At 51.9% G+C, this 26,443-nt stretch overlaps 1 protein-coding gene across 2 annotated transcripts in view; it reads right to left on the bottom strand.

The window, feature by feature from the left end:
• Col5a1 (collagen type V alpha 1 chain) overlaps positions 1-26,443 on the bottom strand; it is a 153,006-nt gene that overhangs the window by 34,654 nt on the left and 91,909 nt on the right. For both annotated transcript variants that reach the window (XM_087899820.1, XM_087899819.1), the window contains exons 26-41: positions 23,901-23,945; positions 23,344-23,397; positions 19,497-19,541; positions 17,841-17,894; positions 16,068-16,175; positions 15,256-15,309; positions 13,356-13,409; positions 9,643-9,687; positions 9,464-9,517; positions 8,235-8,279; positions 7,315-7,368; positions 6,074-6,127; positions 3,359-3,412; positions 2,507-2,614; positions 935-1,024; positions 451-504 (exon numbers count right to left, since the gene is read on the bottom strand). In XM_087899820.1, the coding sequence (XP_087755946.1) occupies positions 451-504; positions 935-1,024; positions 2,507-2,614; positions 3,359-3,412; positions 6,074-6,127; positions 7,315-7,368; positions 8,235-8,279; positions 9,464-9,517; positions 9,643-9,687; positions 13,356-13,409; positions 15,256-15,309; positions 16,068-16,175; positions 17,841-17,894; positions 19,497-19,541; positions 23,344-23,397; positions 23,901-23,945 (972 nt within the window). The remainder of the gene's footprint in view (positions 1-450; positions 505-934; positions 1,025-2,506; positions 2,615-3,358; positions 3,413-6,073; positions 6,128-7,314; positions 7,369-8,234; positions 8,280-9,463; positions 9,518-9,642; positions 9,688-13,355; positions 13,410-15,255; positions 15,310-16,067; positions 16,176-17,840; positions 17,895-19,496; positions 19,542-23,343; positions 23,398-23,900; positions 23,946-26,443) is intronic.

The following is a 26,443-nucleotide window of genomic DNA, read 5'->3' on the forward strand; positions in this document are numbered from 1 at the left end:
TTTGGGACTGGTGGGGGATTAGCTAGTTCATGAAACAACATGTAATAGCTCCTGGACTACAGGCTAGAGTTAGACCCCTTCCCTATCTGTTCCGGGTGGTCCACCTAGAGACACGTCCTTGAGATTCATAAGGCGAGTACCTACTCTCTGTGCTGACCCGAGAGGTCCACACTAAGTGTGAGTCCCCCCTCCTCACCTCCATGCCTACACAGGTTACTTGTAGATCTCCAAGCTGTCACTGCCCTGCTGCTCCTCATACAAGGTGCTCCTATGACGTTATCAACCCAGCCGCTGGCTCAGGGATAGTCTCCCCACTCTCTACCCTGTCCTCCTGACACACTTGATGGGGACCTTAGCAGCTAGGCACGCCCTCCCAGCTCTAGGGTGTCCTACCTTGCCTGCGGAACAACAGGTCTGAAGGATAGGATGGGATAGAAGACTTTGACTTACCGCAGGACCTGGCGGGCCAGGGGGGCCTTCGCTGCCTTTTAGCCCAAGTGCTCCCTGTGAAGTAGTAGGAATAGGGGTTGAGGGCACTGAGAGGGAGCCCCAGGGCTGTGCACCAGGGCTGTGCACTATACTGCTACACCCACAGAGGGAGCCCCAGGGCTGTGCACCATACTGCCACACCCACAGAGGGAGCCCCAGGGCTGTGCACCAGGGCTGTGCACTATACTGCTACACCCACAGAGGGAGCCCCAGGGCTGTGCACCATACTGCCACACCCACAGAGGGAGCCCCAGGGCTATACACCAGGGCTGTGCACCATACCTCTACACCCACAGAGGGAGCCCCAGGGCTGTGCACCATACCTCTACACCCACAGAGGAGCCCCAGGGCTGTGCACCATACCTCTACACCCACAGAGGGAGCCCCAGGGCTATACACCAGGGTTGTGCACCATACCGCTATACCCTCCTAGCCCATCACTCACCACTGGACCGGGGAGCCCTCGGTCCCCAGGGAATCCACGCAATCCTGGAGGGCCATCCTTCCCAGGGAGGCCGGCAGGGCCTGAGTCCCCCTGGAAAGAGAGCCAGAGTTAACACTACCTGGAAGTGCCAGCTGTTGATCTCTCACCGACCTCCTTCTAAGGTGCAGGGTGTGGCATTTGTCAAGATCCATTGGGATCTGGGTTGACCCGAGCTTCCACTAGCCCCTTGGCCTTAAAGAATTGCTCTGCTTTTGTTTCGATTTGGAGGCTAAAGACCTGGCACGCCTCCTCTATTCCTCCGTGGACTTGAGCTCAGTCCCCCCCCCCCCCCGCACACACCTGGGAACCATGTTCTTCGGGCTGACTCTCTATGTAGATCTGGGGAAGGGACTCCAACTGCAGCCCCCTCTCCCCGTGCTCATTCGGGTCCCAGACCTACAAAGTCCAGCAGAGCCACAAGGGTTCTGCAATGGGACCGTGTCAAGCTGAGGGCACACCAGTAGCCTGTGGTTAAAAACACATTACTCAAGGAACCTGGCTGACAGCCCAATATTCACTTCTAAAAATAGACACCATTGGGCTTGCCCTTCCCAAAAGTGTAAAAGATAGAATATCTTCCAAAATTTTCTCTGGCCTTCACATGGGAACACACATATCTTTCTGAACTCAATGAGCTCTCTTTTTCTAGAGCAGATAGATTTATAGTCCAAGAGCTGTGTGTGTTAGGGTTATAGATGTGTATTCACATACGCACAGATTTGAGAATATATGTATTTACTTACCCACACACTTAAGGGATGTGTGATTTCCTTCAGTATTTATTTACTGTATGTCTCTAATCCTATATTTATTTTTATATGGTCACATCAACAGATGGGGTGGGCCAGACATGGTGGCACACACCTTTAAGCCCAGCACTCAGGAGGCAGAGGAAGGTGGATCTCTGGAAGTCCAAGCACAGCCTGGTCTACATGGCAAGTTTCAGACTAGCCAGGGCTACACAGTGAGACCCTGTCTCAAAACAACAACAATAACAAAAAGTAGTCTGAGAGCTCATATTTTTAGCTACTGACACAGAAATTTGAAGAATTTTATGCTAGCATACAAACATTACAACCACAAATTTGGGGCACTTCAGCCTACTGCACAGACTACAAAAAAATGGAAAGTCGGTGCTGGGTACAAGGTTAGAAATGCATTCATTTTTCATTTTCAGAATCTATTTTCAGTGTGTTCAAGTGAGGGGTTTCAAAGGGCCGTGCTCCACCAGATCTGTATTGGCTGCTGAAGACTCCGAGCCTTTAGTCTGTTTCTGGGAGGAATGGGCAGCAGGGGAAGGCGCACTCCACAGGGTAGGGAATGGTTTGATCCCACGTTCCCTCTGTGCGCCAGCTGCAGCGGGTCACAGCCCTGTCTCAGTTCAAGCAAAATGGATCTGAACGTGTGGGTTTCAGAGAAGCATTTGCTTGATAAATTACCCATTTGTGCAGAAAGATCAAGAGTAAAAGCAAAGTTTTAACTGATTCCCTGGAAAAAAAGGTTCTTCTGACACGGAAGCTTCCGGACACTCACCTTTGTCCCCTCTTTTCCAGCAGCGCCTGGGAGGCCCTGTTCACCAGGGGGCCCTGGAGGGCCAGGGTGGCCACGCTCGCCCATTGGACCTGTTTCTCCTGTGGGACCCTACAGAGAGAGACCGTGTTGGTTTTGAGTGAGTGACCTGTAAGGAGATAATCTCTTCTTTCCGAGCCTAGGGACAACCTGAGTATGGTGACATAGCATTCACAGCGGGCCTCCCACTTCTCTCCATTCTCCCACAAGGCTCCTCCTGCCTTCCAAATGCCAGGAGGAAAAGATGAAGCCAGTGGAGAGTTAGCCATGGCTGGTGTCCCCCTGCGCCCACGCCTCTCTAGGGGCTGTTTCTGGGATGTCATCAGAAAGATGTCAAGGGCTGCCATATTTGCCACAGGAGGAAGAAGGCCTCAGGGGCTCCAATTCTGGGGTGACACCAGGTGCCAGTCTCTTCTCATTATGTCAGATGTGACTTTCTAAGTAGCAAGGTGGCAGGTACAATACTGCCCTTGGATCTAAAGTCATCAGCCCTAGCTGGAACCTGTGCCCTTCATTGAGCCACATTGGTTGGAATCAGGTGCCTCTGCTGTCCGCAAGAAGACAAGAAGACACCATCGGTCCCTGTGCTCATGGGGGTAGTTCTGACTCCAGAGCCTGGCCCTGTCTGGCCTGGGGTCACCTGAGCTCTGCTGCCTGCTTTCTCTCAGCACAGCCCCTCCAGGGGGTCATCGCCTGCAGCTAGCACAAACTTTCCATGGGACTTAAGCCTCTCCACTAGCGGGGTCCACCCCCCTAGAACTGGAAAAAACTGACCAGAGCCCTGAACCCCGGCCCCAGGATGCTGCAAGGTCTCACCTGAGGGCCAACCACTCCCGGGGGGCCTGGAGGGCCAGTCTTGCCTTGGAAACCCTGTGGAGAGAGTCAGCAACCTGAGGGCCACTGCGGCAGCACACACCACACTGCTGTAGTCTCCTCAGAAGCCCATCCCACACCTATCCCGGGTGGCTGTGCTCCACCCTCAGCTTACAGTCATGTCTTATGCACCCTTTCCATACTAATTTCATGAGACTACTGAAGTCAGGTGGGTGAGCTCCACACTGCGTCTTTGTGGCGAGAAACCGATTTTGAGCCTGTTATTCTCCCTCATGTCCCTGCGTGTTCATTTTCTGAGGACACACGAGAGCCATCTCTGTTCTGGTGCTCATTAGCAACTTTGTAGGACGGTTTAGCCCTTGTTATCTGACGCCTCTGACGCACAGCAGGTGACTCGCCCGCCTGTGTCTCTTCATATTTAGGACAGGCAGGAGCCAGGCCTGGCTGTTCTCTGAAGCGGTCTGCTCAAATATGTTAGTTTAAAGTCACTTCATAGATACTGTCTCCTTGAGGATCTAAATGCTCATGCCTAGAATGGTCCAGGCTCGCCCCCTACTTGGGCTCTGCTGCCTGATCTCTCCTATTGAGCAGGAAGCTGCAGCAAGCTAAGCTTGATTTGAGGCCTGATGGCAGAGCGGAGTTGGCACAATGAGATACACCTGCAGCTGCCAGGTGTGCAAGGATGGATCTACCCAAGGCCTGAGAAGGACGCTCTAGTTGCGCAGAGGTCACTACTACGGCAGGAGGGTGAGCAGATGGCTCAGGGCCAACAGGTGACAGTCTAATATCTCACACAATTCACTGGCCACATGAACCACATCAGACTCTGCCCTGTCGTCCCCGGAGGGCTCTTCTCTCTCAGCCCAGCACAGCTCACGCAGCGGGCATTTCTGAGACACATCTATTTGACAGCTAAAAACAAGGGGAGATGAGGGGGGAAAGCTGACAGGATGTAGGAGCCAAAGTAAAGCTCTGCTCATGGCAGTGTTTGTGAAGAGGGCAAGCAAGACCTCCCACCAGGTCCAGAGCCACTCGAGGGCCAGGCAGGACCGACAAGGAGAAGACTGCTCCTTGCTGAGAAATGGGCTTTGGGTTCCCATTAAGAAGTAATGGCCACTTGTGTCCACTGGCAAGAGGAAGAGGGAGAAAAAGAGGAGGTGACGAGGAGAGGGAAAAGAAGAAAGGCTACACTCCAGAGGTCTCCAGACAAGTCTCGGATGGTCAGCAGCATTGCCGAAGTGCCCCCCATGTCTACAGAGGTGGCTGCGGCATGATAGAAGATGCTGGAAACTACACTTTCCCAAGCAAAGACAGGAGGTTTAATTATCTGCAGCAAGAGTCTGAGGGTGAAAAGCACACAGTATGCAAAATTCTTCTCTTGTCTCCTTGGAAAGGCATTAGAGGAAAATGTGCAGAGCTCTGAAGAAATGCTTTAATTTTTCTCTCTAAACAAAAGAGCAAGGTAATCTTCATTTATCAGGCGGCACAGGCTGCTCCAACACTGGCAAAGGCATAATTAAAAGGCTTCTCGTCCCTGTGCACTGAAAGGCAGAGAGGACAACATCTTAAGGCAGGTGCCAGGCCTCTATATGATGAGGTGGTCAAAGGTCCACGTCAGGAGGGTCAGTTTCAGCCATGAGAGCCCCCCAGAAACCTTCAGGCACAATGAACTGGATATAATGACACAGAAGCCGGTCAGTGCCATGGACCCCACTCTGCTCGGTGAGAAACGCTTATACCGGTACAAACTGCCCTTTAATGTGGATGAGGCAGGGGACACAAAGAGGGAATTCAGTGTGGCAACAAGGATGTCACCAGCACTTAGAGGACTCAGTTGTTCCCAGTCTGAAACCCCAGGGTCACAAGTACAACCAAGGTCACAGGCAGGCACGTGCTCTTTCTGAGATGGGGTCCCTTACTGAACCTGGAGTCTACCCATTGGCTAGACTAGCTGGCCAGCCAGTGCTAGGGACCCTCTTGTCTCCCCTTCTCCTGCCTCAGAGCTACAGACTTGCACCTCCATGCTGAGTTTTCAGGTCAGTGCTAAGGATGGGAGCTCAGACCCATATGTGCCCCACTGGGCACCTCACGCACTGAGCCATCCCATCTCTCCTGCACAGACGGTTCTTTATCACAACAGGGGAGGCTAAAGTCATCTTTTTGCTCCCTTCCACCAGCTCCCCAAGCTGGAATCTCCCAGATGGACAATATTGGGATCCATGTGATGCGGCCCTTGCCATGGGGTTCTGTAGCCTAAATGATCAGCTATTCACAGGGACAGAGTCCCCCAAACGCCCAAGCACTCTTCCCAATAAGGCTTGTGGTCTTCCCAGCAAGGCTGCATTCACAGTTACCCTGGGGAAATAAAAATTGGAGACACAGGTTTTCTGATGCCAACCGTACTGTGTCCTGATGGCTTTAAACATGGCCTTTGACCAAAGCTACTAAAACAAGCAAAGAATCACAGCCCAGTTTCCACTGTGACACCCTGGGGCTCCTGCCTACCCCACAGCCTGACCCTAAGTCAACAGCAGATTGTTGGCCCACAGGAAGCCTTGTTAAGGCCTTTGGTCTTTCCCAGCGGGATAGGACCCCCTGGCTATACCAGGCAGTCAGCAGTGTGCTATATGTAGGGTTGTGAGCGACCCAGCCAGAAAGGCCAGGCACTGCCGTGTTCCCAGGCCTTGTAATACTCACGGTCTCGCCTCTCTGCCCAGGATGTCCAGGGAGCCCGTCCTTGCCTGGTGGGCCCTAAGGAAAGAATCACAGTAGGGAAAACTCATTCAGCAGCTCAGAGAAGCAGGTGACAAAAGTTACTGTCATTTTAGTGGCTCTTGAGAAAGGGAATCACCCAGCTGCTACAGGGACAGTAATCATGGAACTAGATGCCATGGAGGAATCTGCCCCACAATCCTTACAGCTGTCCCAAGGGGTCAACAGAGACAGGGGAGGTCAGTCAGCTTCCCAAGCTTGAGCAGGCAGGTGGCCTAGACACCCTAAGATCTCATCTGTCTAGCTTGACAAACAACTGAGGAGGGACAGTAACTCCAGAACCCAGAGAGAGGTCTGAACAGACTTTCCCTGCCATGAACACCTCCTGCCAAGGCCCTTCTCCTGCTGTGGACCTATGTTTCAGACCCTTTCCTCCCACGGACCTTCCATGTTCCCAGCCTCCCCCTACAGTGGACCCTGACTATGGTCCCTCCTCTGATGTGGAATTTCCCTAGCATGGACTTCTCCTGGCATGAACCTCCCATGCCTTGTACCTTCCCCTACAATGGATCCTGCACAGGCATGAACCTCCCCTGGCACGGACTTCCCCCCAGAACGGACTGTCACCTTCCCTGGGTCTTCTCTGGCTTGAGCCCACCTCTAGCATGAATTCTCATTTGTTGTAGGATGCCTCCTACCCTGTACTTTCCTCTTCTGTGAGCCCTCCCTTGCAGTAGGTGGGCCCTGAGTGGGCCTTCCCTTGCTGTGGATTTCTGCTGTCGGCCCTGCCTGGATCCTGGGGAGGAACCAGTTTTTGCTTCAGGCATGGTTCAAGAATGGACAAAAAGACCTTTCAGTTGTTTTAAGAAATCTTGTTTGTTACATTGGTGTGGTCACCCAAGACACTAATGCAAACTCAGTGAGAACATCATGATGGTCTCAATGACAGCAGGACCTGCATGGGAGGTGCACACAGCGGAAGGGCCTCAGCAGGCGAGGTTCATGGAAAGGAAATTCTATCTAGAACTAAACACTTTCCAGAGCAGGAGGTCTGAATGGGTGGGGCACGGCTACAGGCTGCCTTAGCAGCCAGGCTTGGGAGGTTGTCTCTACTGCCCACCTGGCAGGGGTCCAGTGCACCCTTCTCCTCCCCCATATCCTAGCGAGAGGAGAACAGGGTCAGGGAAACCTGACTTGCCACCTCCATGGGAGAAAGCAGTACTTACTGGGGGACCCTTGGGTCCGGGGAAGCCTGTGGGTCCTTGGGGTCCGTTAGGTCCCTGGGAACAGAGAAAGGCCAGTTTGAGGACAGATTTTTTTTTCCTGTTAGCACCCCCACTCTTTCCTCACTGTGGCACTGGGGTGCCTCTAAAACCTTCTCCCTATTTAACCTGACCTCGTTTTCCCCACTTGACTCTAGAGAGAGAAGAGGGAGAGAGAACTTAGATAGAAGACAGTAGATGAGTAATGGACGGTAGATTGCTAAGATAGATGATAGATGGGTAGGTAGATAGACAGACAGACAGATAGATACTAGATGGAAAACAGTAGATGGGTAATAGACAGTAGATTGCTAAGATAGATGACAGATAGGTAGACAGACAGACACAGACAGATAGATACTAGATAGAAAACAGTAGATGGGTAATAGATGGTAGATTGCTAAAATAGATGATAGGTAGGCAGATAGACAGACAGATACTAGATAGACGATAGATGGGTAATAGATGAGATTGCTAAGATGGATGATAGGTAGGTAGGTAGATAGACAGACAGACAGATAGATACTAGATACTAGATGGATGATATATGGGTAATAGAAGATAGATAGGTAAGGTAGGTAGGTAGATGGATGATAGATAGATAGATAGATAGATAGATAGATAGATAGATAGATAGATAATTTTTGTGGTCTTAGTCATCTCCAGCACCCCAAGGCCAGGTTCAGAGGGTGGGATGAAGTCTCTACCCGAGGAACGCAAACTTCTGGATATGAGCTATCCTTGGGTCTCAGCAAGCCCTGCTCCTCTGCAGGGCACTGTCAACCTCCTGTACTGGCTCACCCAAGGTGAAGGGCCTGGAGTACGTTTGGGGCCAGTTTCCTCCCTGGAAATCCCCTCATAGCTCAGGCCTGAAAGACTCTTACCCGCTCACCGGGAGGGCCAGCTGGGCCATCGCCTCCGGAGTTGCCCTGAGAGAGGAGAGGAAAGCTCACCATAACTGCTATGGCCAAGAGGCTCTTCGAGGGCCCCTCTAAAGTCCAGCACACAGCAGTATGTAGTGGCATTGAGCCTCAGTTCCATGCTAGCCCACCTCCACGCACAGCCAATAGGAAGCCAGCACGAGCAGGATGGTGGTACTTCCGGAACAGGCCCCCATGGCTAGTCTGACACAGACTGTGATCAACCAAGAACACCACATCACCAAGAACACATCAAAATGACTGAATAGAAAGAACACAAGGCTCAGCTTCTGACTATTCCATGTACCTAGCTGAGTGGAGGAACTCCTTAGGAACAGGTGAGTCCAGTGTGTGTGTGTGTGTGTGTGTGTGTGTGTGTGTGTGTGTGTGTGTGTGTGTGATGTACCTGAAACTTAGTACAGAGGAGCTCAAAAGAGGGGATAGGTCAGAGGGATGGGTCAGTTCTGACTCTCTGCTAACTGGAACCTCCTCTCAGCAAGACCCTCCCAGGGATTATTTTTTTAAATATTTTCATGTGTATCAATGCTATTTTGCCTGCATGCTGTCTGTGCATCAGTTGTACGCCTGGTGCCTGCAAAGCTGGCATCAGATGCCCCATAACCATAGTTCCAGATAGTTTTGTGCCACCATGTGGGTGCTGGGAACCAAACCTCGGTCCTCTGGAAGAGCAACAGCTGCTCTCAAACACTATCTTTTCAGTCCCTGAGTCTGGATTTTTACTGGTTAGAACTGGGCAACACACCATGCTTGGCTTTTCCCCAGATTTACGTACAGGGAGCTGGTTTCCCCACTCTCGGCATGAGGAGTCCGGGAAGTGGTAGGCTCAGCTCCTGCCTGCACCAGAAGAAACCTTCTAGCGAAGCCCTCTACAGTTCTCAGCCACCCTTACCAGAAAAGAAAGAAGGCTTCCCCACCAGCTTCTGCAAGGCTGTCTTCCTGGGGTCTGAAGCTCCTATGTCTGAGAGCTGTCCTAGCTCTGTCTGTCTGTGGTCTCCCTAGGGTTACCCTGAACTACATGGTTCAATTCACAAAGTGTGGTTCAATTCACAAAGCGTGCTGAAGGCTGCCAGAGGGCAGAGCCCCCTTTAATGATAGTCAAGAAAATTGTTACACATAAAGATCGCTGACCACCCACGGCTGATGGCCACAATGCAAAGCTACCATGAACGTACCTTAGGACCAGGCTTCCCTGTGATGCCCCGTGGGCCTCTTTCACCCCTCGGACCCTGGGCAGACGGGCAAAGAGAAGAAAAGTCAGTTAGCTCAGAGGTCCCAGACTCACAGAGCCCACACATCCACACCACACATGCTCAGTTTGTACAGAGCATCTCTAGGCCACAAGGAGGATTACCGTTGGACCTCGCTGTCCCCGTGGTCCTGGCTTTCCAGGTGTCCCCTAGAAGCAGAGAAAAGGATGTCAGTTACACTGGGCACGGATGGTGCAGACCTGCAGGCTGCCCTCCCTGAGTTAACAAGAGACTTCAAGAATTCAGAATGAGGTCAGGAAGGTCCCATCTGGGGGCAAATGGGAAGAGCATAAGGGCAGAAACATTGATGGATTGTGTCTGTTACTTAGCTGGGTCACTGGCTCCCTCCCTCTTCCCCACTCCCCTCCCTGCCTCTTCTCTCCTTTCCTCTTAGTGGGCACAGAAATCATTACATGAAGAGAGAAGAAAGTCAACTCCTATCACACATAATTTTCTTCCGCTACTGTTAAGAATATTAGGCATTAAATTTTCATCAGCCTCTGCAGGCGCGAGGGGAAGCTGCAATTTAACACGGAAATCATATATCCAAGAGTCCCTGGCTTCTCCCAGAGTTCAGTCCTTTTGCTGCTGCTGATCTGCATTTTCCAGACCCCGGAAAGCAAACGCATGGCATTTGTTTGCTGTTTTCTGCCATAGCAAGGATATAATGGCCCACAAGTGCAGTTTACCCACAGCGCACAGAGGTAATGGATTGCCCGCAGAGGCTCCAGCACTCTGAGGTTCACCCTGGGTTTATCCCGGTCGCTACCAACAGAGCCAAGTCAGAGCTATAAGCCGAAACCATAGAGTGAGTCTCTCCTTAGCATTTCCCACTTGTTCGCTAGCAGAAGCAAAACAGTCTCCCGTTTTGAAAGGCATTTAATGAAACAAATCATAGCAAATGAATTATGTTTCTCCCCCCCCCCCCCATTTAACAGCACACGCGTTCCTGTTATAATGCCTCCGCTCTCTGGCAACATCCTTTGGCTGCAGGTAAATATTTGCATATGAAAATTAAGGAAGACATCTGCTGTCTTCTGATGTGTGTGCCCTTACTGACAGTGTAACTACCCCTGACTCATCTGGGTACGCGATCCAGGCTGGGCTGCCAACACTGCTGTCCCTCTCCCACCTTTAGCACTGCCTGGGATCACACTCCGATGCCATCTGACCTTGCGGCATCGCTGGCTCCCGGGTGTAGCCTGCCGTGATGATTCCTGGGGCATCTAGGCACACAAGCCTTGGTAGCAGGCAAACAGGTTTCAGCCCAGCTTCCATCTGGGCCCTGGGGTAGCTTGGTACCCAGCAGGGTGTGTGATAAATCTAAGCCTCTAGAGCTTGACCTGGTGAGTGGAGGTACTGAGCAGACACCCTCACAAATTAATTGTTCGGGTGCACCTGGCCTCTAGACCCTGCCAGGAAAAAATAGGGGGTCCCTGAAAGGGTCTTGCCTACAACTCTTCTGGAACATGATATCAAGCTGAAGTATGAAGAGCTTGAATTTGCTGGGAGACCTCACGGGGGCCTTCCTCTCCTGGGACCCCTCCAAGGGACGGAATACAGTCTCATGTTAAGATACTGTTCTGCTGGCATCATGGCTCTGCTTTGGGCTGCAGCTGGCTGGCTGGGCAGTGTCGCTTCTGACGGCTTCCCATTTAACCTCCCACTGTCAGACAGGCATGAACCACCAGCTCTGTAGAAGCCAGGTCTCTGGTAACTGAGGACCGAGGTATATGGGTGAGTGGTAAATATACATGTGCTATGAACCCAGCATGGCATCCCGCACGAGAGGCAGGCAAGCAGAGCAGGTCTCCAGCGTGCAGCACAGACCTGCCCCCTTCACAACCCTCAGTCTCTTCCGATCCTCTGTCACACGGGACCAGGACTACCTTTAAAATTTTCCCCGGGGTTACCCCCATGACTAAACTCTGGCTGCCTTGGGATCCAGACCTACTCTGAGGCACAGCCTCCACCAGCCCAGGCCTGTGCACTGGGCTCAACTACACCAGCTTCCCTAAGTGGTTCTGTTCCCCTCTCCCCACCCCAGTCCTTTCTGGTCTTCGCAGGAACATCTTTGCCTCCTGGTGGTACCTGGATCTAAGGGCTCGGTTTATCCTTCCTCGCATGCTCATTACCCTTGAGCACTGGTTACTGGCGGCTTCTTATCTTGCTCAGTCACCGGAGCATCCCCTGCCTGGTAAGCTCTGAGCTTAGCAAGGACTTAGGAAGCGTGCAGTGCAAGCGAATGAATTGCCTTCTGTGAAGCCCACGTGACTCAGGGGTCCACAGCACAGCGGAGCAACAGGATAACACAACCTTAACCTTGGGGTTGGTGTTAATTCAGGAGATGATTTTGCACCAGAGGCTGTTTGCAAGGCCAGTCCAGCCTCCAATCTTCATGGCCCGTTAGGAAAGCCAACCACTCCTAGTGGTTCAAGGACCCACAATTTTTGGTTGAGCTCTCATGTAGACAAAGCAACAATCCATGAGCTTTCCATCCTATTCCAGATGCACCTTACACATCTATGAGACCCTGGACCTCACAGGGAGTATGTCCGAATATTCCAGGGGACAAACCTTCCCACAGACATCAGTCAGATGATTCTAGATAGAGATTGACTGAGAAGAGAGATAGATGATTGGATGGATGGATGGACGGATGGATGGACGGACGGACTGATCGATGGATGGACTGATTGATGGATAGACTGATCAATGGATGGACAAATGGATGGATGGACTGATGGATGCATGGATTGATCGATGGATGGCTGGATCAATGGTTGAATGGACCGATGGTTGGATGGACCAATGGATGGAGAAAAGAGACGATACATAGAGATACAGAAAGACGATAAAAGGACTGTGTGAGTGAGAGGCGATGGTGGCAGTAGGTAGCCTCCACCCTGTGCACTCCTTCCCAGGACACTGCTGCTTTCTGAGTTGTGAGACTGGAGACCACTGGCTTATTCACATGGTCTCATATCCTGAGATCATTTCTCCTGGTTTTTAAGAGCACATCAACTCTGTTTTACACATGACATTCAGATGAAGCAATGTCCTGAGAGGAAGAGCCCCAGCCTCAGCTCTGTGTGCGTGGAGGGCAGGTAGCAAGGAGCAGTCTGTTCTGTGTCCCTACCACCAAAGGCCTCTCTACATATCCAAGGCCCAAGATGACATCACACTTCATCTTCCAACTGGAGGTGTCCAGTTCTGTGCCGCCACCCAGAGATGTCTGGGGCCGGCGGGGGGTGGGGCTTCTACAAGGAAGGCCTGAGCCAACAAGGACATCACAGAAGGTGGAGTGGGGGTGATATGGTTCCCCAGGTTGGTCCTCAAGATACCTTTGTGAGAATGACAACAGAGGGAACCCAATGGTGTCATGCCTGCCCTGTATTTACAACCAGGGTAACTTCCAACAGGGACTATAGGTCTGGGAGTCACTGCACATAGCCCCAAGTTGATATGCACTCCGTGTGGTAGATCACACCAACGAGAACAAAATAAGACCTTTTTTCCTTCCCTGTAAAGTTAGGATGCAGGGAAGTCTCTCAGAAGAGGATCATCTGGAGGAGCCCCAAGAGTTTCCTGGCTCCCGTCCATCAGAAAGTCCCATTCTCCCAGCATGCCTCTTTCCGTTCACTGCCCCTTCTGATCATGGTGCCTCCATAACTAAAAGTTAATGAAAGGCCTAGAGCTCAAGATCCACCACTTCTGAACACGTAGTTTTGATAACGCCTGGGGAAAAATCAGCCGAGCATTGACTGGGGAACCAACACCTGCACACCAAGGCGGTCGAGCAAACTGCAGTCCTTACCCTGCCGCCCTTCTCTCCGTTGGCACCCGGGAAGCCAGGGAATCCGATAGAGCCCTGCAAGACAGTAAAGGAAAGGTAAAACAAGATCGCCAAGTCAGGAACAAGGGCCACGCTGTTGTGCCCACTAGGGTGAGTTCCTGATACTGTTCACATCCTTCTCTACCCACTGACCAGATCTCTGTACTTAACCGCCCATGCAATGCCCACCAACCCCCCGCCCACCCGGTTAGCCATCCTGCTCACCCACCCACGGAAAACCCACTCACCTATTCTTCCAACCTCCTATTATCCATTTGCCTAGCCACCTGCCTGCCTCCCATTCCACACTCATCTGCTACACAGTATTTCCTGAGCATTCGTTAGATTCCAAACCCAAAACCCAAAGTTAAGTCCTAACATGTTCCACCCCGTTCCCCTCAGTCCCCACAAAGGGACTGCGCATTGCCAGCTGGTATCTGGGGGATGGGAGAAGGTGAGCTGCTGAAGTTTCCTGGAAATAGGGGCTGCATATCACAGCTCTGTTCACTGGCCCTGCTGTCACACTCTATGACCTGTTTCATAACATAAAGCCTTAACTACAGCATAACAGTTTCCAAGGTCAGAAATGGACCCAAATCCAGGCACAGACTGTAACACTTAACTATTTTCAACTCCACAGGTGTACACACGGGCCAAATATGGTTCTCAAGACTTTCTGAACTCCCTATATGTACAAAAAGATGCCACGGGGGCTCCCCAGGACATACCCAGGGCAGCCCACTGCACACCAATGCCGGTGTTGTCTATGGCCTTTTGTGAGTCTCTGCCCTCTGGGTGGCTTAGCATCCTGGCCTGAGCACATTCCTATTCCGGAAGTCTTAGATTCCTTGCCTTGCAGTCCTTCTCTGTGTCCACCTGGCTACCAGGCAAGAGACTGAAACAAGGGGACCTGGGGAGGCCACTGTACAGCCCATTGCTGCGTCTAGTCACAGCCCAAGGACAAAGTTTCTGATCCTGCTTTCTTGTGTCCCCAAAGCTTCCAGCACAGAGTCATATCCCACCCTCCCCTCTCTCAGATGTCTCCTCTCCTTTCCTCTCCTCCTGAGACTAGCACCTAAAAAGAGGAAGAAAAATGTACCCAGGAGCCGATTTCCCAACACTTGGGTGGACGACTCCAAGTGGCAGATACACTGGGGTCACATCTAAGGGACACACATCCTGTGGGCTGGATGTGTGTCCACACAGAGCGGACAGGAGGACAGGCCACCTCTTGCCCATACAGGCCCTCCTCCTTTGGTTGGCAGGCCCCAGCTCTTGTGAATCAAAGTCAGTGGAGCTAGCAGGCAGCAGAAGGGCAGGGATGCAAATCTGGGGCGGGCTGGCTGAGTGCTGCTAACCAGGTCTCCAGTGCAGGCAGCGGTTATTGTTTAAGGAGGAACCATGAATAATAAAATGTGGGATGAGAAGAAAACAATGTTCACACTGATTTCCAAAGCCTTTAGGACCTGTTCCACTTAAGCCTGAACATGACTGCAGATAAGACGATGGCTGTCCCTCTCCTGCTCCGTTATAAACAGTCCCCAAACTTCCAAAGCAAAGTGGGGCCAAGAGCAGGCTGGTGTGGGTAAGCCAGGGGGCTATGCAACCCCAGCAGGCCACCAGGCCCCAAAGCTGGCCCCATGGCTGAGATAGTTTCTGCCCCCTTCTCTGAAAGGTTCAACTCGCTGTCCAAGCGCTTCCTTTGAGCTTGATCAAATTAACACCACAGGCTGCCTGGGGACTACGAGATCACAGCGAACATATTGTTCTACTGAAGCACAGAAGGCCCGCAGAGGTGGAGAACGGATGAGGGGGTTTGGAGTGTGCGGGGTGCCGCATGAGACAGTGCCTGCCACAACATTCTTAACATGGCTTAAATTACCTTTGGTCCTTGTCTTCCTGGGTACCCTGGTAATCCTGGCACTCCGAGCTTTCCCTAGGAGCAGAAAAAAAAAGACTCATAAATCATAAACATGACTTTTCAACTGGTGTATTCTGAGAGGGGCTAGGGCAGGCTGGAAGGGTTGGGTCAGTGTACAGAGGCAACTGGATCTCCCCTGTCCCTGAACTGAGCGGGTCTCTAAGCAAGCCTATCCTACCAGCATGCTGGGAAAACCACCAGCAAGCAAAGGGATGGCTAGCATGGCCAGGAAGAAGAATGTTCTTACCCGTGGGGGTTCTGAACACTCTGTAAGAGTTCTAGCCCAGGGCAGCATGGAGTGGGAGGCTTAAGTCCTCCTTGTGTCCCTTCCTCCCCAGGTTACTGGAGACTAAGTGTAGGAGGGTACTGCTGATATGGGGCAGTCTAGAGACAGGTGTCTACTGGAATCTCATGCACATGCCATGTGTGAGAACATTCTGTCACCCCAAAAGTGGAGGCAGGACTTGATAGGGATGGGTAATTGATATATGGCTGGTAAAGTCCCCAAGATATATTTGCTTATATCTGGAGGAAAACACTCCTCTAAGGTATGGTGGTGGGGCTCAGAAGGGGAACTGGGAACAGGAAAAGGACCAATGGATCCATACACAGACACACAAACAGACAGACAGACACACATACTGGGAGAAGTGGCAAAAGGTTGGGGATGGTGACATGGGCTATTCAGAAATCCCACTACCCCTGCCAAGCATGGTAGGGGCCGCCTGGCACTCAGAGCCCTCTAGGCATAGCTAAGCATTCTAAACACAAACCTTTTCCCCAGTAGGCCCCAGAGGACCAGGATCACCATTGGGACCACCACGACCCTTTGGGCCTTCAGGACCATCTTCTCCTCGAGGACCAGGTGGGCCAATCTCTCCCTGCAATCAGAAAAGAGGAGATGAGGGAGACCCTACCCAGTCTCCACCCCCAACCGACCCCTTCCACTACTCTGGGGTAGGGCTACACACACACACACACACACACACACACACACACACACACATCAAAACACGAGACCAACAACTGCAGAGCGTTCATTCAACCTACTGATCCTTCAGATATTCACATCTGAGCATCTAGAAAAAACCCAGCTCTAAAACAAGGCTCTCTTTGTAGAGGAGCAGAGCCATAGCACCACGCTCCCCCATCTCTCACCTTCATCTAATAAAAATTGAACTGTGCTCCCAGGAAGTACCTTTTGAATGACTCACTATATCTATCTATCTATCTATCTATCTATCTATCTATCTATCTATCTATCGCCTAGTTCCATCTCATCTCCAGGGTCTCTCTATAAACACCAAACTGGCTGAAAACTCAAACCCATTCTCCTGCTTCTGCCACCATGGCTGTGCTCAGTCAAGTGGACTCTAATTGTGTGTGCCAAGACATCAGAGAGGAGGAGTCAAAGGGACTTCTGCTGTTGACCTAGGGTAGCCCCTCAGCCAAGGCAATGAGGATCCTTCATTTGGAGGAGGTCTGGGGCAGCCACCTTCAGCAGCAGCACAACGGAACACCAAGTCCCTTTTTAATTTTCCTCCTCCGACGGACATGCAAGTGGCTCCTGTCATTCTCTGACAGGTTGTGGCAAAGTGTCAAGTATATAGGCCCTCTTGTTCGGGGATGTTTGGCAAAGATACCTTTGGGGCCTGCTTTGGGGGATTACTACAGAAGGGAACAACAGGCCTGAGTCAGCTGATACACAGCACTCAGGTGTGTGCAACAGCTGGGCTACCAGAAGCACAGGGTGTCACCTTCTGTCAGGTTCTGACTCATTCTGAAGTTGTGGAGAACGTCTCAGCAGGAGCTAGCAGGTGGCTCTATGGGTCACCACTTAGCAACCGCCCTCAGTGCCACTGTTGAGCCCTGGCTCACTGTGCCTGCTGTGCTAGGCACCCCCCACCTGAGAAAGCCATGCCCTCTTCTGCACCAACTAGCTCTCTCTAGAACTGGGGTGAGCAACCTATCAGAAAGCAGCCAGGCTATGGGGCTTCACCCACCACCAGCACCAGATGGCAGGGCACTGGGGATGCATGGTCTTAAGAGTGACTTAGATGCATCCTGGGGACCGGGATGGTCCAGGAGCTCGACAGAGACTGCAGATCCTCAATAGGATATGGAGCTGTCGGCCATCTGCTACATCTTGGGCAGTGGCTTGCTTACGGGTCTGTCTGGATGGTTTCATCCTCCCTCCCATTTCCTCTTCCCAGGGTTGCTTATCATCCTCTGGGGTCAAATTTCTCTGTAATCCAGGGACCCCCGTCCTTACTAAGCTGCCTACCCAGCACCCAGGATAGAGGACCAGTGACCACAGTTGTCCTTGGGGCTGCTCTGGCTTTGGAGTGGGAACCGAGGAACGGCCTAGAGAGCACTGCACAGGGCCCCTGGGCTCCAGGCATCCCGTGCTCACACCAAGATCTTGCAGAAGTGTTGCCTCTCTTCTGATGAGCTGCTCTTTGGTCTCAGATACTCCCAGTTTCCATGTAGGTCTCCAGACCCACCCTGCTTGTCCCTGACCCGAATCCTAGGCCCACAACACTCACCCGGTCGCCCTTTATTCCCATGTCGCCTTTGAACCCAGGGAATCCATCTTCACCCTGATCACAGACAAGAAAATGCATCAGTCTACAGAGAAGAACTCTGCTCCTCAACACCGCTTTCCATTGCATGATGGGCCTGCACGGTGCAAAGCCCCCAGCCCGGGGCAGAAGCAGGAGAGCTGTGTGTGGAAGAAACTCGGTGCCTGCCCGGAAGGAAGAAGGCAGACACCTGGCCTCTCACCCAGGTTCTCAGACATTCCTTCTCCCTAGAACCATGCCAGTCTGCCTTCCTGGGCCCCTTGGGACAGCCCAGGAATTTCCCTGGTAGGCCGGCATCCCCACAGAACCCAGTCACATCCTCCCATGCAGCCCTGCCTCATGAAGACAAGACAAAGCAAAGCAGTAAGGCTGGGACTCTAGAAATTCTCTTCAAAAAGGCAGAAGGTCCTCCAGTAACAGAGCCCCCAACAGAGTGGGAATTCTGGGACACGGGGCTTTTCAATCAGCTTTAAGAAGACTTGCTTTCCCCCAAACCCCTAGGAGATTCGCACAGCGGTGTTCTTGGCTGAACAGTTCAGAAGACACACCCATTCCCCTGACCCTGCAGAAGGAGGCCTAGGGTTCTACCCTGCAGAGGCGCTCTAGAAGGAGTAGAGAATGAAAGGTCTCTTTGCCTACTCTTCCCAAAGGGTAGTTAGGAAACACCCAGACACAAGGTAGACCACCCAGCTACTGTGCTGTTCCCACCCACAGCCCTTGAAGCAGTGCCTGGAGAAAAGATTTCAGGCTAGACGATCACTCAGGAAAGGAGGCAAAAATGTCCACGGGTGTCCAGTGAGATGCAGGGGCGGGCACATCTGCAAGTATGAGCAGATGCAGGTGCCAGCTGCTGGAGCTCGGGCTTGGCAGGCCTTGCTCTCACAGCCTTCAAACCCCAGTGTCCCAGGGAGCGCCACAGCCTGCCACAAAGGGTTGCCATAACCGCTAGCTACGGCAGGATGGCAAGAGGGGAGCCCAAGAGGATGGAGCTCAAGATGGGCAGATCACATCCAAGTGCCAGGCCTCCTACCACCTAACAGAAAGGACAAAAATAGCTGGCTACACAGTTCCACGATGGTTCATCTGCCAGGGGTACTGGGCACTCAGACTAGGGCATTCAGAGGGCCATTATTGAGCTTCATATTAATCAATGATGATCCATATAGGCCTGATATGTGGCCTTGACCACGGCAGGCAGCACCACATTCCGAAATGTGGCTTATATGTGAGTGTGAGCCATCACTGAGCTGGACAGGCCTTCACATGTCCTGGTGCTGAGCCCAGACTTTACCCTGGCCTGGATGGACTCTGTGCGGGAAGGCTGGGCTTCTCAGGTACTAACACTGACAACTGGCCATGGTGAGGATTGCTGTATGCGAAGAACCCACAGGGAGAGGTTTGGGGAAGGGGGCATGTGACTACAGCCACGTGGCTATCCTAGGGCCCTCTGGGTACACTCTGGGCCAGCCCAGGAGATGCTGGCAGTACCGTGGTTCTCGGCAGCTCCTTTCGACTTTTACAAACAAGTAAGCATCAACTCCCCTATACTCAGAGGCAACCCCACTGGGTTCTGTACCACACTGAGCCAGCCCACTCTCAAGTAGAAAGATAGATCCTTACCTTCTCGCCCTTGGTGCCCTTCAGACCTCGGATGCCATCTGCCCCCTGTGCAGGCAAGAAAAGAGAATGCTCACAAACACACAAGACCCGGGGGGGGGGATCAAGGGAACAGCTCCCACAAGCAGTATGTTCCAGTATCAGATGAGCCCCATCCAACATATCCCCATCTCAGGAGGGAGAGGCATTTCCTGTACTCACATTGATTGACAGGGGCTCACACGAGGCCCCCAGTGTCCTTCATTCCTACACTGGCCTCTGAATCCTCCTTCTATACAAACACCCAAACTTCTTCCTGGCCAATTACTCAAAGGTCTGGTTTTGCCTCTTCGAGGACCCAAACCCCTGCCAACACTTTCCCATGCTAACATGCCTAGAAATAGTCCCTCAGCCCTTGCAGCTAGGAAGAACTCAATGTGGGCAGGCAAGTTAAGATCCTGACCCTGTCCTCTGGCCTCTGATGATGTCCCAGACATCTGTATGCCTCAGTTTCCTTATCTAGTAGTAGACTGGTGAGGACCCTAGCCTTGTTTCTGCTGTTGGGGAAGAATGGTCTGCAATCTCAGGACAGTGACCCGTGCATACTAGGCACCGTCTGTTTGTGTAACCTCTGTATGATCATTGACAGGTGACATGGTATTACATCACTAATGCTACAACAATGGCTGTGGCTCTCCTCAGCCCAGGATGGACCACCTCACCTCCCTGCTAGACATAGCTCTAAGGACATAGACCAGACCCCTTTACTCCCGTTCTCAATAGGCCTAGTGCCTCTGCTGATGGAAGTGAAATCATGAAATCTAATGACAGATGCAGCCACATTCTCATGGTCCATGACCTTTGACCTCAGGCCTCTGAGAGGAGCGACATTTACCTACATGGACAATTGACTCCAGGAGCTGCCCCAGGCTGCCTTTTCATAGGACCCCAAAGGAGCCACGTGACCGTTTCTGCTGGCTGAGGCTGCAGCCTAGGCCTGAGCCACTTTCTGGACCCAGGAGCCACCAGCTGCCCTCTGCTGGCCAGAGCTCCACACAGACTTGTAGTTCTGAGCTTTTCGTTGGGCCTAAGAAGAGCTTCAGAATGGAGGGTGGAGACACACAAACCCAGGAGCTCAGACTGTGGTCTGGCTCTTGACACAGGAAGCTAGGAGCTACAAACCAGGCGCACGGGTACCATGAGATCATAACCACTGGAGGGAGAGAGGGCTTGGAGCATCAGGGGGCAAGTCCATTGCTGGCAGCATCCCTACTCCGTATCCCATGCTGCACGGCTTGAGATGTGGAATGGAGGGGCAAGAGGACAGCCATGGAGCAGGGAATCTGGGTGGTAGCTGTGTCAGAGCATTGATCGTTGATCACTCATCTTGACACTGGGTAAATGGATGTGGGTTGACATTGAAGGTGCCCAGTCTGTTAGGACAGTGGCCCTGGACCTGGTAGTTATAGATGGGGAAGGCCCTGGAGAAGCAATGCCTGCTCTGTGCTTGTTCAAACCTGAATCAATGGTGGATGGAGAGGGATCTAGGGCAGACACGGAGACATCTAGCATACACATGTCCACACAGATTCTGTGAACAAGGTTTGCCGCAGCACCCAAGCGACAGGAGTGTAAGAACATCTGTGGTCCAAAGGACTCAGGACAGTGCAAATGTGCCCTGTCTGGCGAGCTGCCTTGGAGCTAATGTCTCTGAACACTGTTCTTTTCCTGAGATACTGTCTGGGCATCTAGAAATCCCCAAAGAAGAAGACAGAGGGTGGGCCCTCCAGGTGGCTGCTCAAGCCCTACCCACCATCTCACCCTTCCAGGCATGTCCATGGGGGAGGGACACAGAACCACCAGAACCTGGCCGTGAACTCTCAGGACCAGGCCTGCGGGCACAGACCTGCAACCCAAACTGCTCCTGAGGCTGAAGCAGGATCCTGAGTTTACGGCCAGTCAACTAGGCAGTTTGGTTAGAGTGTGCCTCAAACCCCAAAGTGAAAAGAGGCCTGGGGATTTAGCTCAGAAGTGGGGTGCGCATCGGATATGTGCAAGGCCCCGAGTTCATCTCTTAGTGAGAAGGGAAGGAGGGTGAGAGGAGGAGTCCTTCAGCCCTTTCCGCCTTCAGAGGCCGCAGTGAGAAGACCCAGGTAGTGGAGCAGAAAGTGGCTCTAACCAAATAATGAATCTACTTGACCTTGGACCTCCCAGCCTCTATTTCAAAACCCCTGATCATGGAATATCTCTTACACAGACAGATAAGCCATGACAGAACCCTTTCTCATGGAGAAGTTTAGGTGAGAAATGACCAGCTCTCCCTAGCCGAGAACTTACTATCTTAATGGTGACAGCCAGGACCCTATCTCTGCTGTGTCTAGACCTGGAACTCAGTCAGTGGCCAGCACCACATCGGATCATCTATTCCTCTTGTGAAACTGTCTTAAAGCTTGCTTTTCCTCTGCTTCCACATCTAGCTGGATTGCTCACGTCATGAGTGAATTTTAATCAGATAGATAGATAAGAGCATCCCCCATAAACATGCTAAAGTAAACACCTTTCAGCTTGCAGAGGAAGGCTTATGCAATTAGCCATGTATAGGAGCTGCCAAAGGCTCGGGGTAGGCGACAGGAATTTGTAAGATAAACACACATGGAGCTCCCATAATCAGCACTGCTGCTCAATTATCATCCTTAGAGCAGTCACTAGGCATTCTGCTGGGGAGAGCATGCTTAAGGAGCAACCTGACCCGCCTAAAGCTGCTGTCCTTGAGAGGCTGCTCTTCAGGAATGTCTCCGTTTCTGAGACGTGGAAGCAAAGCCATAGGGATTCAAGTCTAGCCTGAGGTACCACGCTAGGTGAGATTCTGCACGGTCTCTGAACAGAGGTCCTGAGTTCTCCACCCTCCCACCCCAGGCAGCCGTGCACCTTGGGTCTGCATTAATGTTGGACAGAGAGGAAGAGCCACAAAGTAGATGGGTGAGGGCAGCAGCCTTGGTCATATTGATAAAAATTCTTCAGACCTAAGAAGTCATTTTGTGTGTGCGCTTGTGTACATGTGCACACTCACAGGGGGCACAACCGTGTTTCCTTTCCTGTCGGGGTTGAAGGAAGGAATTGTTATCTTTTGTTGACAGTGGGAAGCCTGGAGCTTTGAGATGCTGCTAAGTCCCTGTTACGGAGAAAGAAAAGGCCCTGTCCGTGCTCATCTTCTCCACAGGAATGTGCCTTCGCCCTGGGAACCGCGGAACTCCAGATTAAATCACGCAGCTCAGAGCAAACACAGTTAGTGCTGAAGGGACAAAGGGGACCTTGCTCTCAATATTGCTCTGGTATTCTGTGTCCTGCTTAACAAGGTTCCAGGAATTTCTACCAGCAGAAACATGATTGTAAACAAATGGACATCTCCCATAAACCCTGCCTCCCAGGGATCCGAGAGGATACACTGGTCTTTCCTCTTTTCCAACAAGTCAGTGGCTCAAAGGACTGTTGTCTGGGTTTCCCCCGGCTGGCCATGCCCCTGCTTCATGAGATCTACCCGCTGTGAAAGGCTCCTGAGGTCAGCTTGATCAGAAATGGTAAGCACCAGAGGGCGGCCAGTACCACCTACTTCTTCACAGGCTGCCTAGGAGGTAGTCCCTTGCTCTGTATCAGTCTATACCTTGCTTTCAGGCCGTATTCTCACCTGCTCAAACCTGCTGTCCTGGGTCCCAGCATGTGTATACTGAACTGGAGAGTCAGGCTATGCTAGAGTGTTCAGCATGGGGCTTAATCACAGAGGAACTTCCAGAAAGCAGCGGGGATCCATCTGGCCATGCATCCATCCCACCCTGACGCCCGGGAAGACCCAGAGCTGCAGAGTTCCTCTTACCTTGACTCCTCGTGGACCCGGGTAGCCAATGGGACCCTGGGGACCAGGAGGACCCTAAAACCAAAGGGAAAGACCATTAGCTATCTTCAGGTGTGAGTACCCAGGCAACCTCTATGGAACCCCGTAAAGCCGCTTTGGGGATAAGCAGGAGGCCCTGCCTGCAGTCCACACAGATACTGATGCTGACGTTGGAGGAAGCAGAATGGTGCCTTTCAAAGAGCAAAACCGTCTAAGGACAATCAGATGCTGTGTCCAGCTCCAGGAAGCCAGGAGGGGGCGGGAGAGAGGTAGCCATGCAACATAAAGAAACATAGCACTTGCTATGTTTATTTGAGGAAAAAACAAATAAAGGTGTCCCCATCCTAGGCACCTTGAGATGAAGTAATTTTCAGCTGGGGAACAGGGGTATTGTATTCAGGGAAATGACATCCTTCAACAGTCAAAAGGCCTTCCCAGTGACTGACCAGAGCTTACAGTCCAGGTACTGCTCCCACCCTGCCTGGGAGACTGGGAGACACAGAGACTGGCTGTTGGGGCCGGGTGCAGCAGGTGCCTACCTGACCTCCTTTCTCTCCTGGAGGGCCTTCTTTGCCAGGGTGCCCCTGTCACAAGAGAGAAGTCTTTATTAGTTAGCCACCTGCTCAGAAAGCAGCTCCTACCTCTGTGGCATTTGTGTTGGTTCTGAAGCTGTGCCCGCTCCATAGCTGGGCAGGCAGGCAAGCTACTCCCAGTCCTTGGACCTCGGCTGCTTCACCTGCAAAATGGGAAGAAGCAGTGTGGCCTTGCAGCCAGTTGCTCATGGAAGAGACCATGATGATGAGGGTATAGCAGGTTACCCAGTCTGAGAACAGCCTACGCTCCAGGGCAGATTTCACAGCCCACAGAAAAGACTATGCCATCACTCAAGGTCACACCCATCAAATGAGCCTTCAGGATCAGACTCCTGAGCCCCTAGGAACCAACAAGGGCCACAGTGTTTGCCAAAGACAGCAGCTGGCTGTTTGGGAAAACTGAGGCTAGAAAGAGGTTCACTGTCACCTGACTGAGTGCATCAGTACCCCAGTTTTTCTCAGTCACATTCCAGTGGGTCCCTGGGGCCTGGGAAACTGAGCAAAGGTGAAGGTGGCCCTGCAGAGGCATCTGGGTCCTTCGGTCACCTCCCATAGACCCACACCTGGGCTAATTCCATCCTACAGACAGAAAGTAACATAGGCTCTATCTCACCAGGATGACCCTGTGGTTAGAGCCCTAAGTTCATAAGCAGCAAGCCACATGTAGAGAGGACCCCCAAAAGACTGTGTTCATCTTAGGGGCATGTTGTCCCACTGCCACCATTTTCCAGCAAACAGAGGCCAGGCAGTGGGGGAGGGGCTCACTGCCACCTCTGGGTACATTGAAACTACTGTGCATGCTTGGGCAAGCCACTTGCCTTCTCTAGGCCCATGCTTCCTCTTGAGGACAATGAAATGATAGATACATGTTATAGCTTGAGTGGATTAAAGATCTGGAGCCCTAGACACAGGCTCATCTCCCGGGGAATAGCTGGACGTGTGTTCCATTGCTCCTCTTTGTTGGATAGCTAATTTTGCAAAAAGCTCAGCAAGTGAGTTAGGACACAAAATTCCGACCTGGGAGCCCAGTGACTTTTGAGGAAAACTGAGGCACCCACACCCACGGGTGGACTGTACCTGCTGCTCTGGCTCCGGGGACAAGCTGATCCAGTCCCTGCCTTTCAGAAATGACAACCATGCTTAAGGCATCAGAGGCTCTTAGCTGCAAGACTGAATCTAAGACAGCAAGGAGAACGTGTCCCACCTCAGGGCAGCCATAAGGGTAACTGTGGTCTTCCTCTCAGTGCCCACCGGCCACAGACATGGATTTGCTCAGAAGCCAGGATGGGCAGGCACTACGGGAGGTCATATGCCAGGATCTCTGTGACACATGCAGTGAGCGTCACTAGGGAAGCCAGATGCCCTCTCTGTGTGTAACTCCTTCAGGGACATGTTAGAGATGGCACATGTTCACACCACAGAGGGCCTCAGAGACACCGAGGAGAGAGTCCCTAGGTGCTCAGCAACAGGAGTGTGGCCGACCAACAGGAGCTGGTGAACACCATTGCCATGGCTGACAAGATGCCTTCGTTGGGTCTCAGCCGTGTTCTAGGAGGAAGCAGCTGCAGCAGGGAGGCAAGGGCCTCATTTTTTAAGCAGGAGGCTGAGAATAGAAGAAAATCTAACACTGACAAATCTTCCTGCCGTGCAAGGCGAGGCTGTGTTCTCTCTCTGCCAGTGTACATTTCCCCAATATTTTACAGTGAATGTTACTTCCATAATGGAAAAATAATAAAGCTTAAATTATTTGTATTTGATATTTTTCTGATTAAAAAAGTAATATATGTTCATTGAAGACAATTAGGAGAGTGGAAAAGGAAATTAAACTCCTCCACAGCCCACCGTGCAGAGCCACGAGGCTGGTCGGGGGCACAGGCTTCCAATCCATTTTCTCTGCGTGTGTGCATACAAAGCGGGCAGGTATTATATGATCTGAATTTAATACTGGATCATGAGCACTTTCTCCAAACCTCGACTGTTCATTCACATTTTATTTTTACTGGCTCCATTTACCCATCATTTTGCTGTGTGCTGTGGAGAATTAATCATATTTCAGGGCACTGGGTATGACTTGAAACTCTCCCCCTACTCCTCTCCCCCTCATCCCTACTCCCCCTCTGTCTCTCTCCCTCCCCCTCTGCCTCTCTACCTCTCTCCCTCTATGTGTGTGCATGTTTGTGTGAGTGTATATACATGTGTGTGATTGTGTGTAGAGGCTAAAGGTTGATATCAGATGTTTTCCTCGATTGCTATCCAACCCAACCTTTAAAATGGGGTCTCTCGTTGAGCCTAGAGCTCTCTGACTTGCGAGACTGACTGGTTGCAAAGGCCCAGGGACCTTCCTGTCTTCTCTTTCCCAGTCCTGGAATTACAGGCATACACTGCCATGCCCAGCCTCTATGCATGCTGGGATGAACGCTTTACTAACTCGGCCATCTCCCTGTCCTGTCCATCACTCTTTCTTCACAACCAAAACTAAACAAAGGCCA

The sequence above is a fragment of the Myodes glareolus genome, chromosome 21 (assembly GCF_982192425.1).
Source record: "Myodes glareolus chromosome 21, mMyoGla1.1, whole genome shotgun sequence".
In the NCBI taxonomy this organism is placed as follows: domain Eukaryota; kingdom Metazoa; phylum Chordata; class Mammalia; order Rodentia; family Cricetidae; genus Myodes; species Myodes glareolus.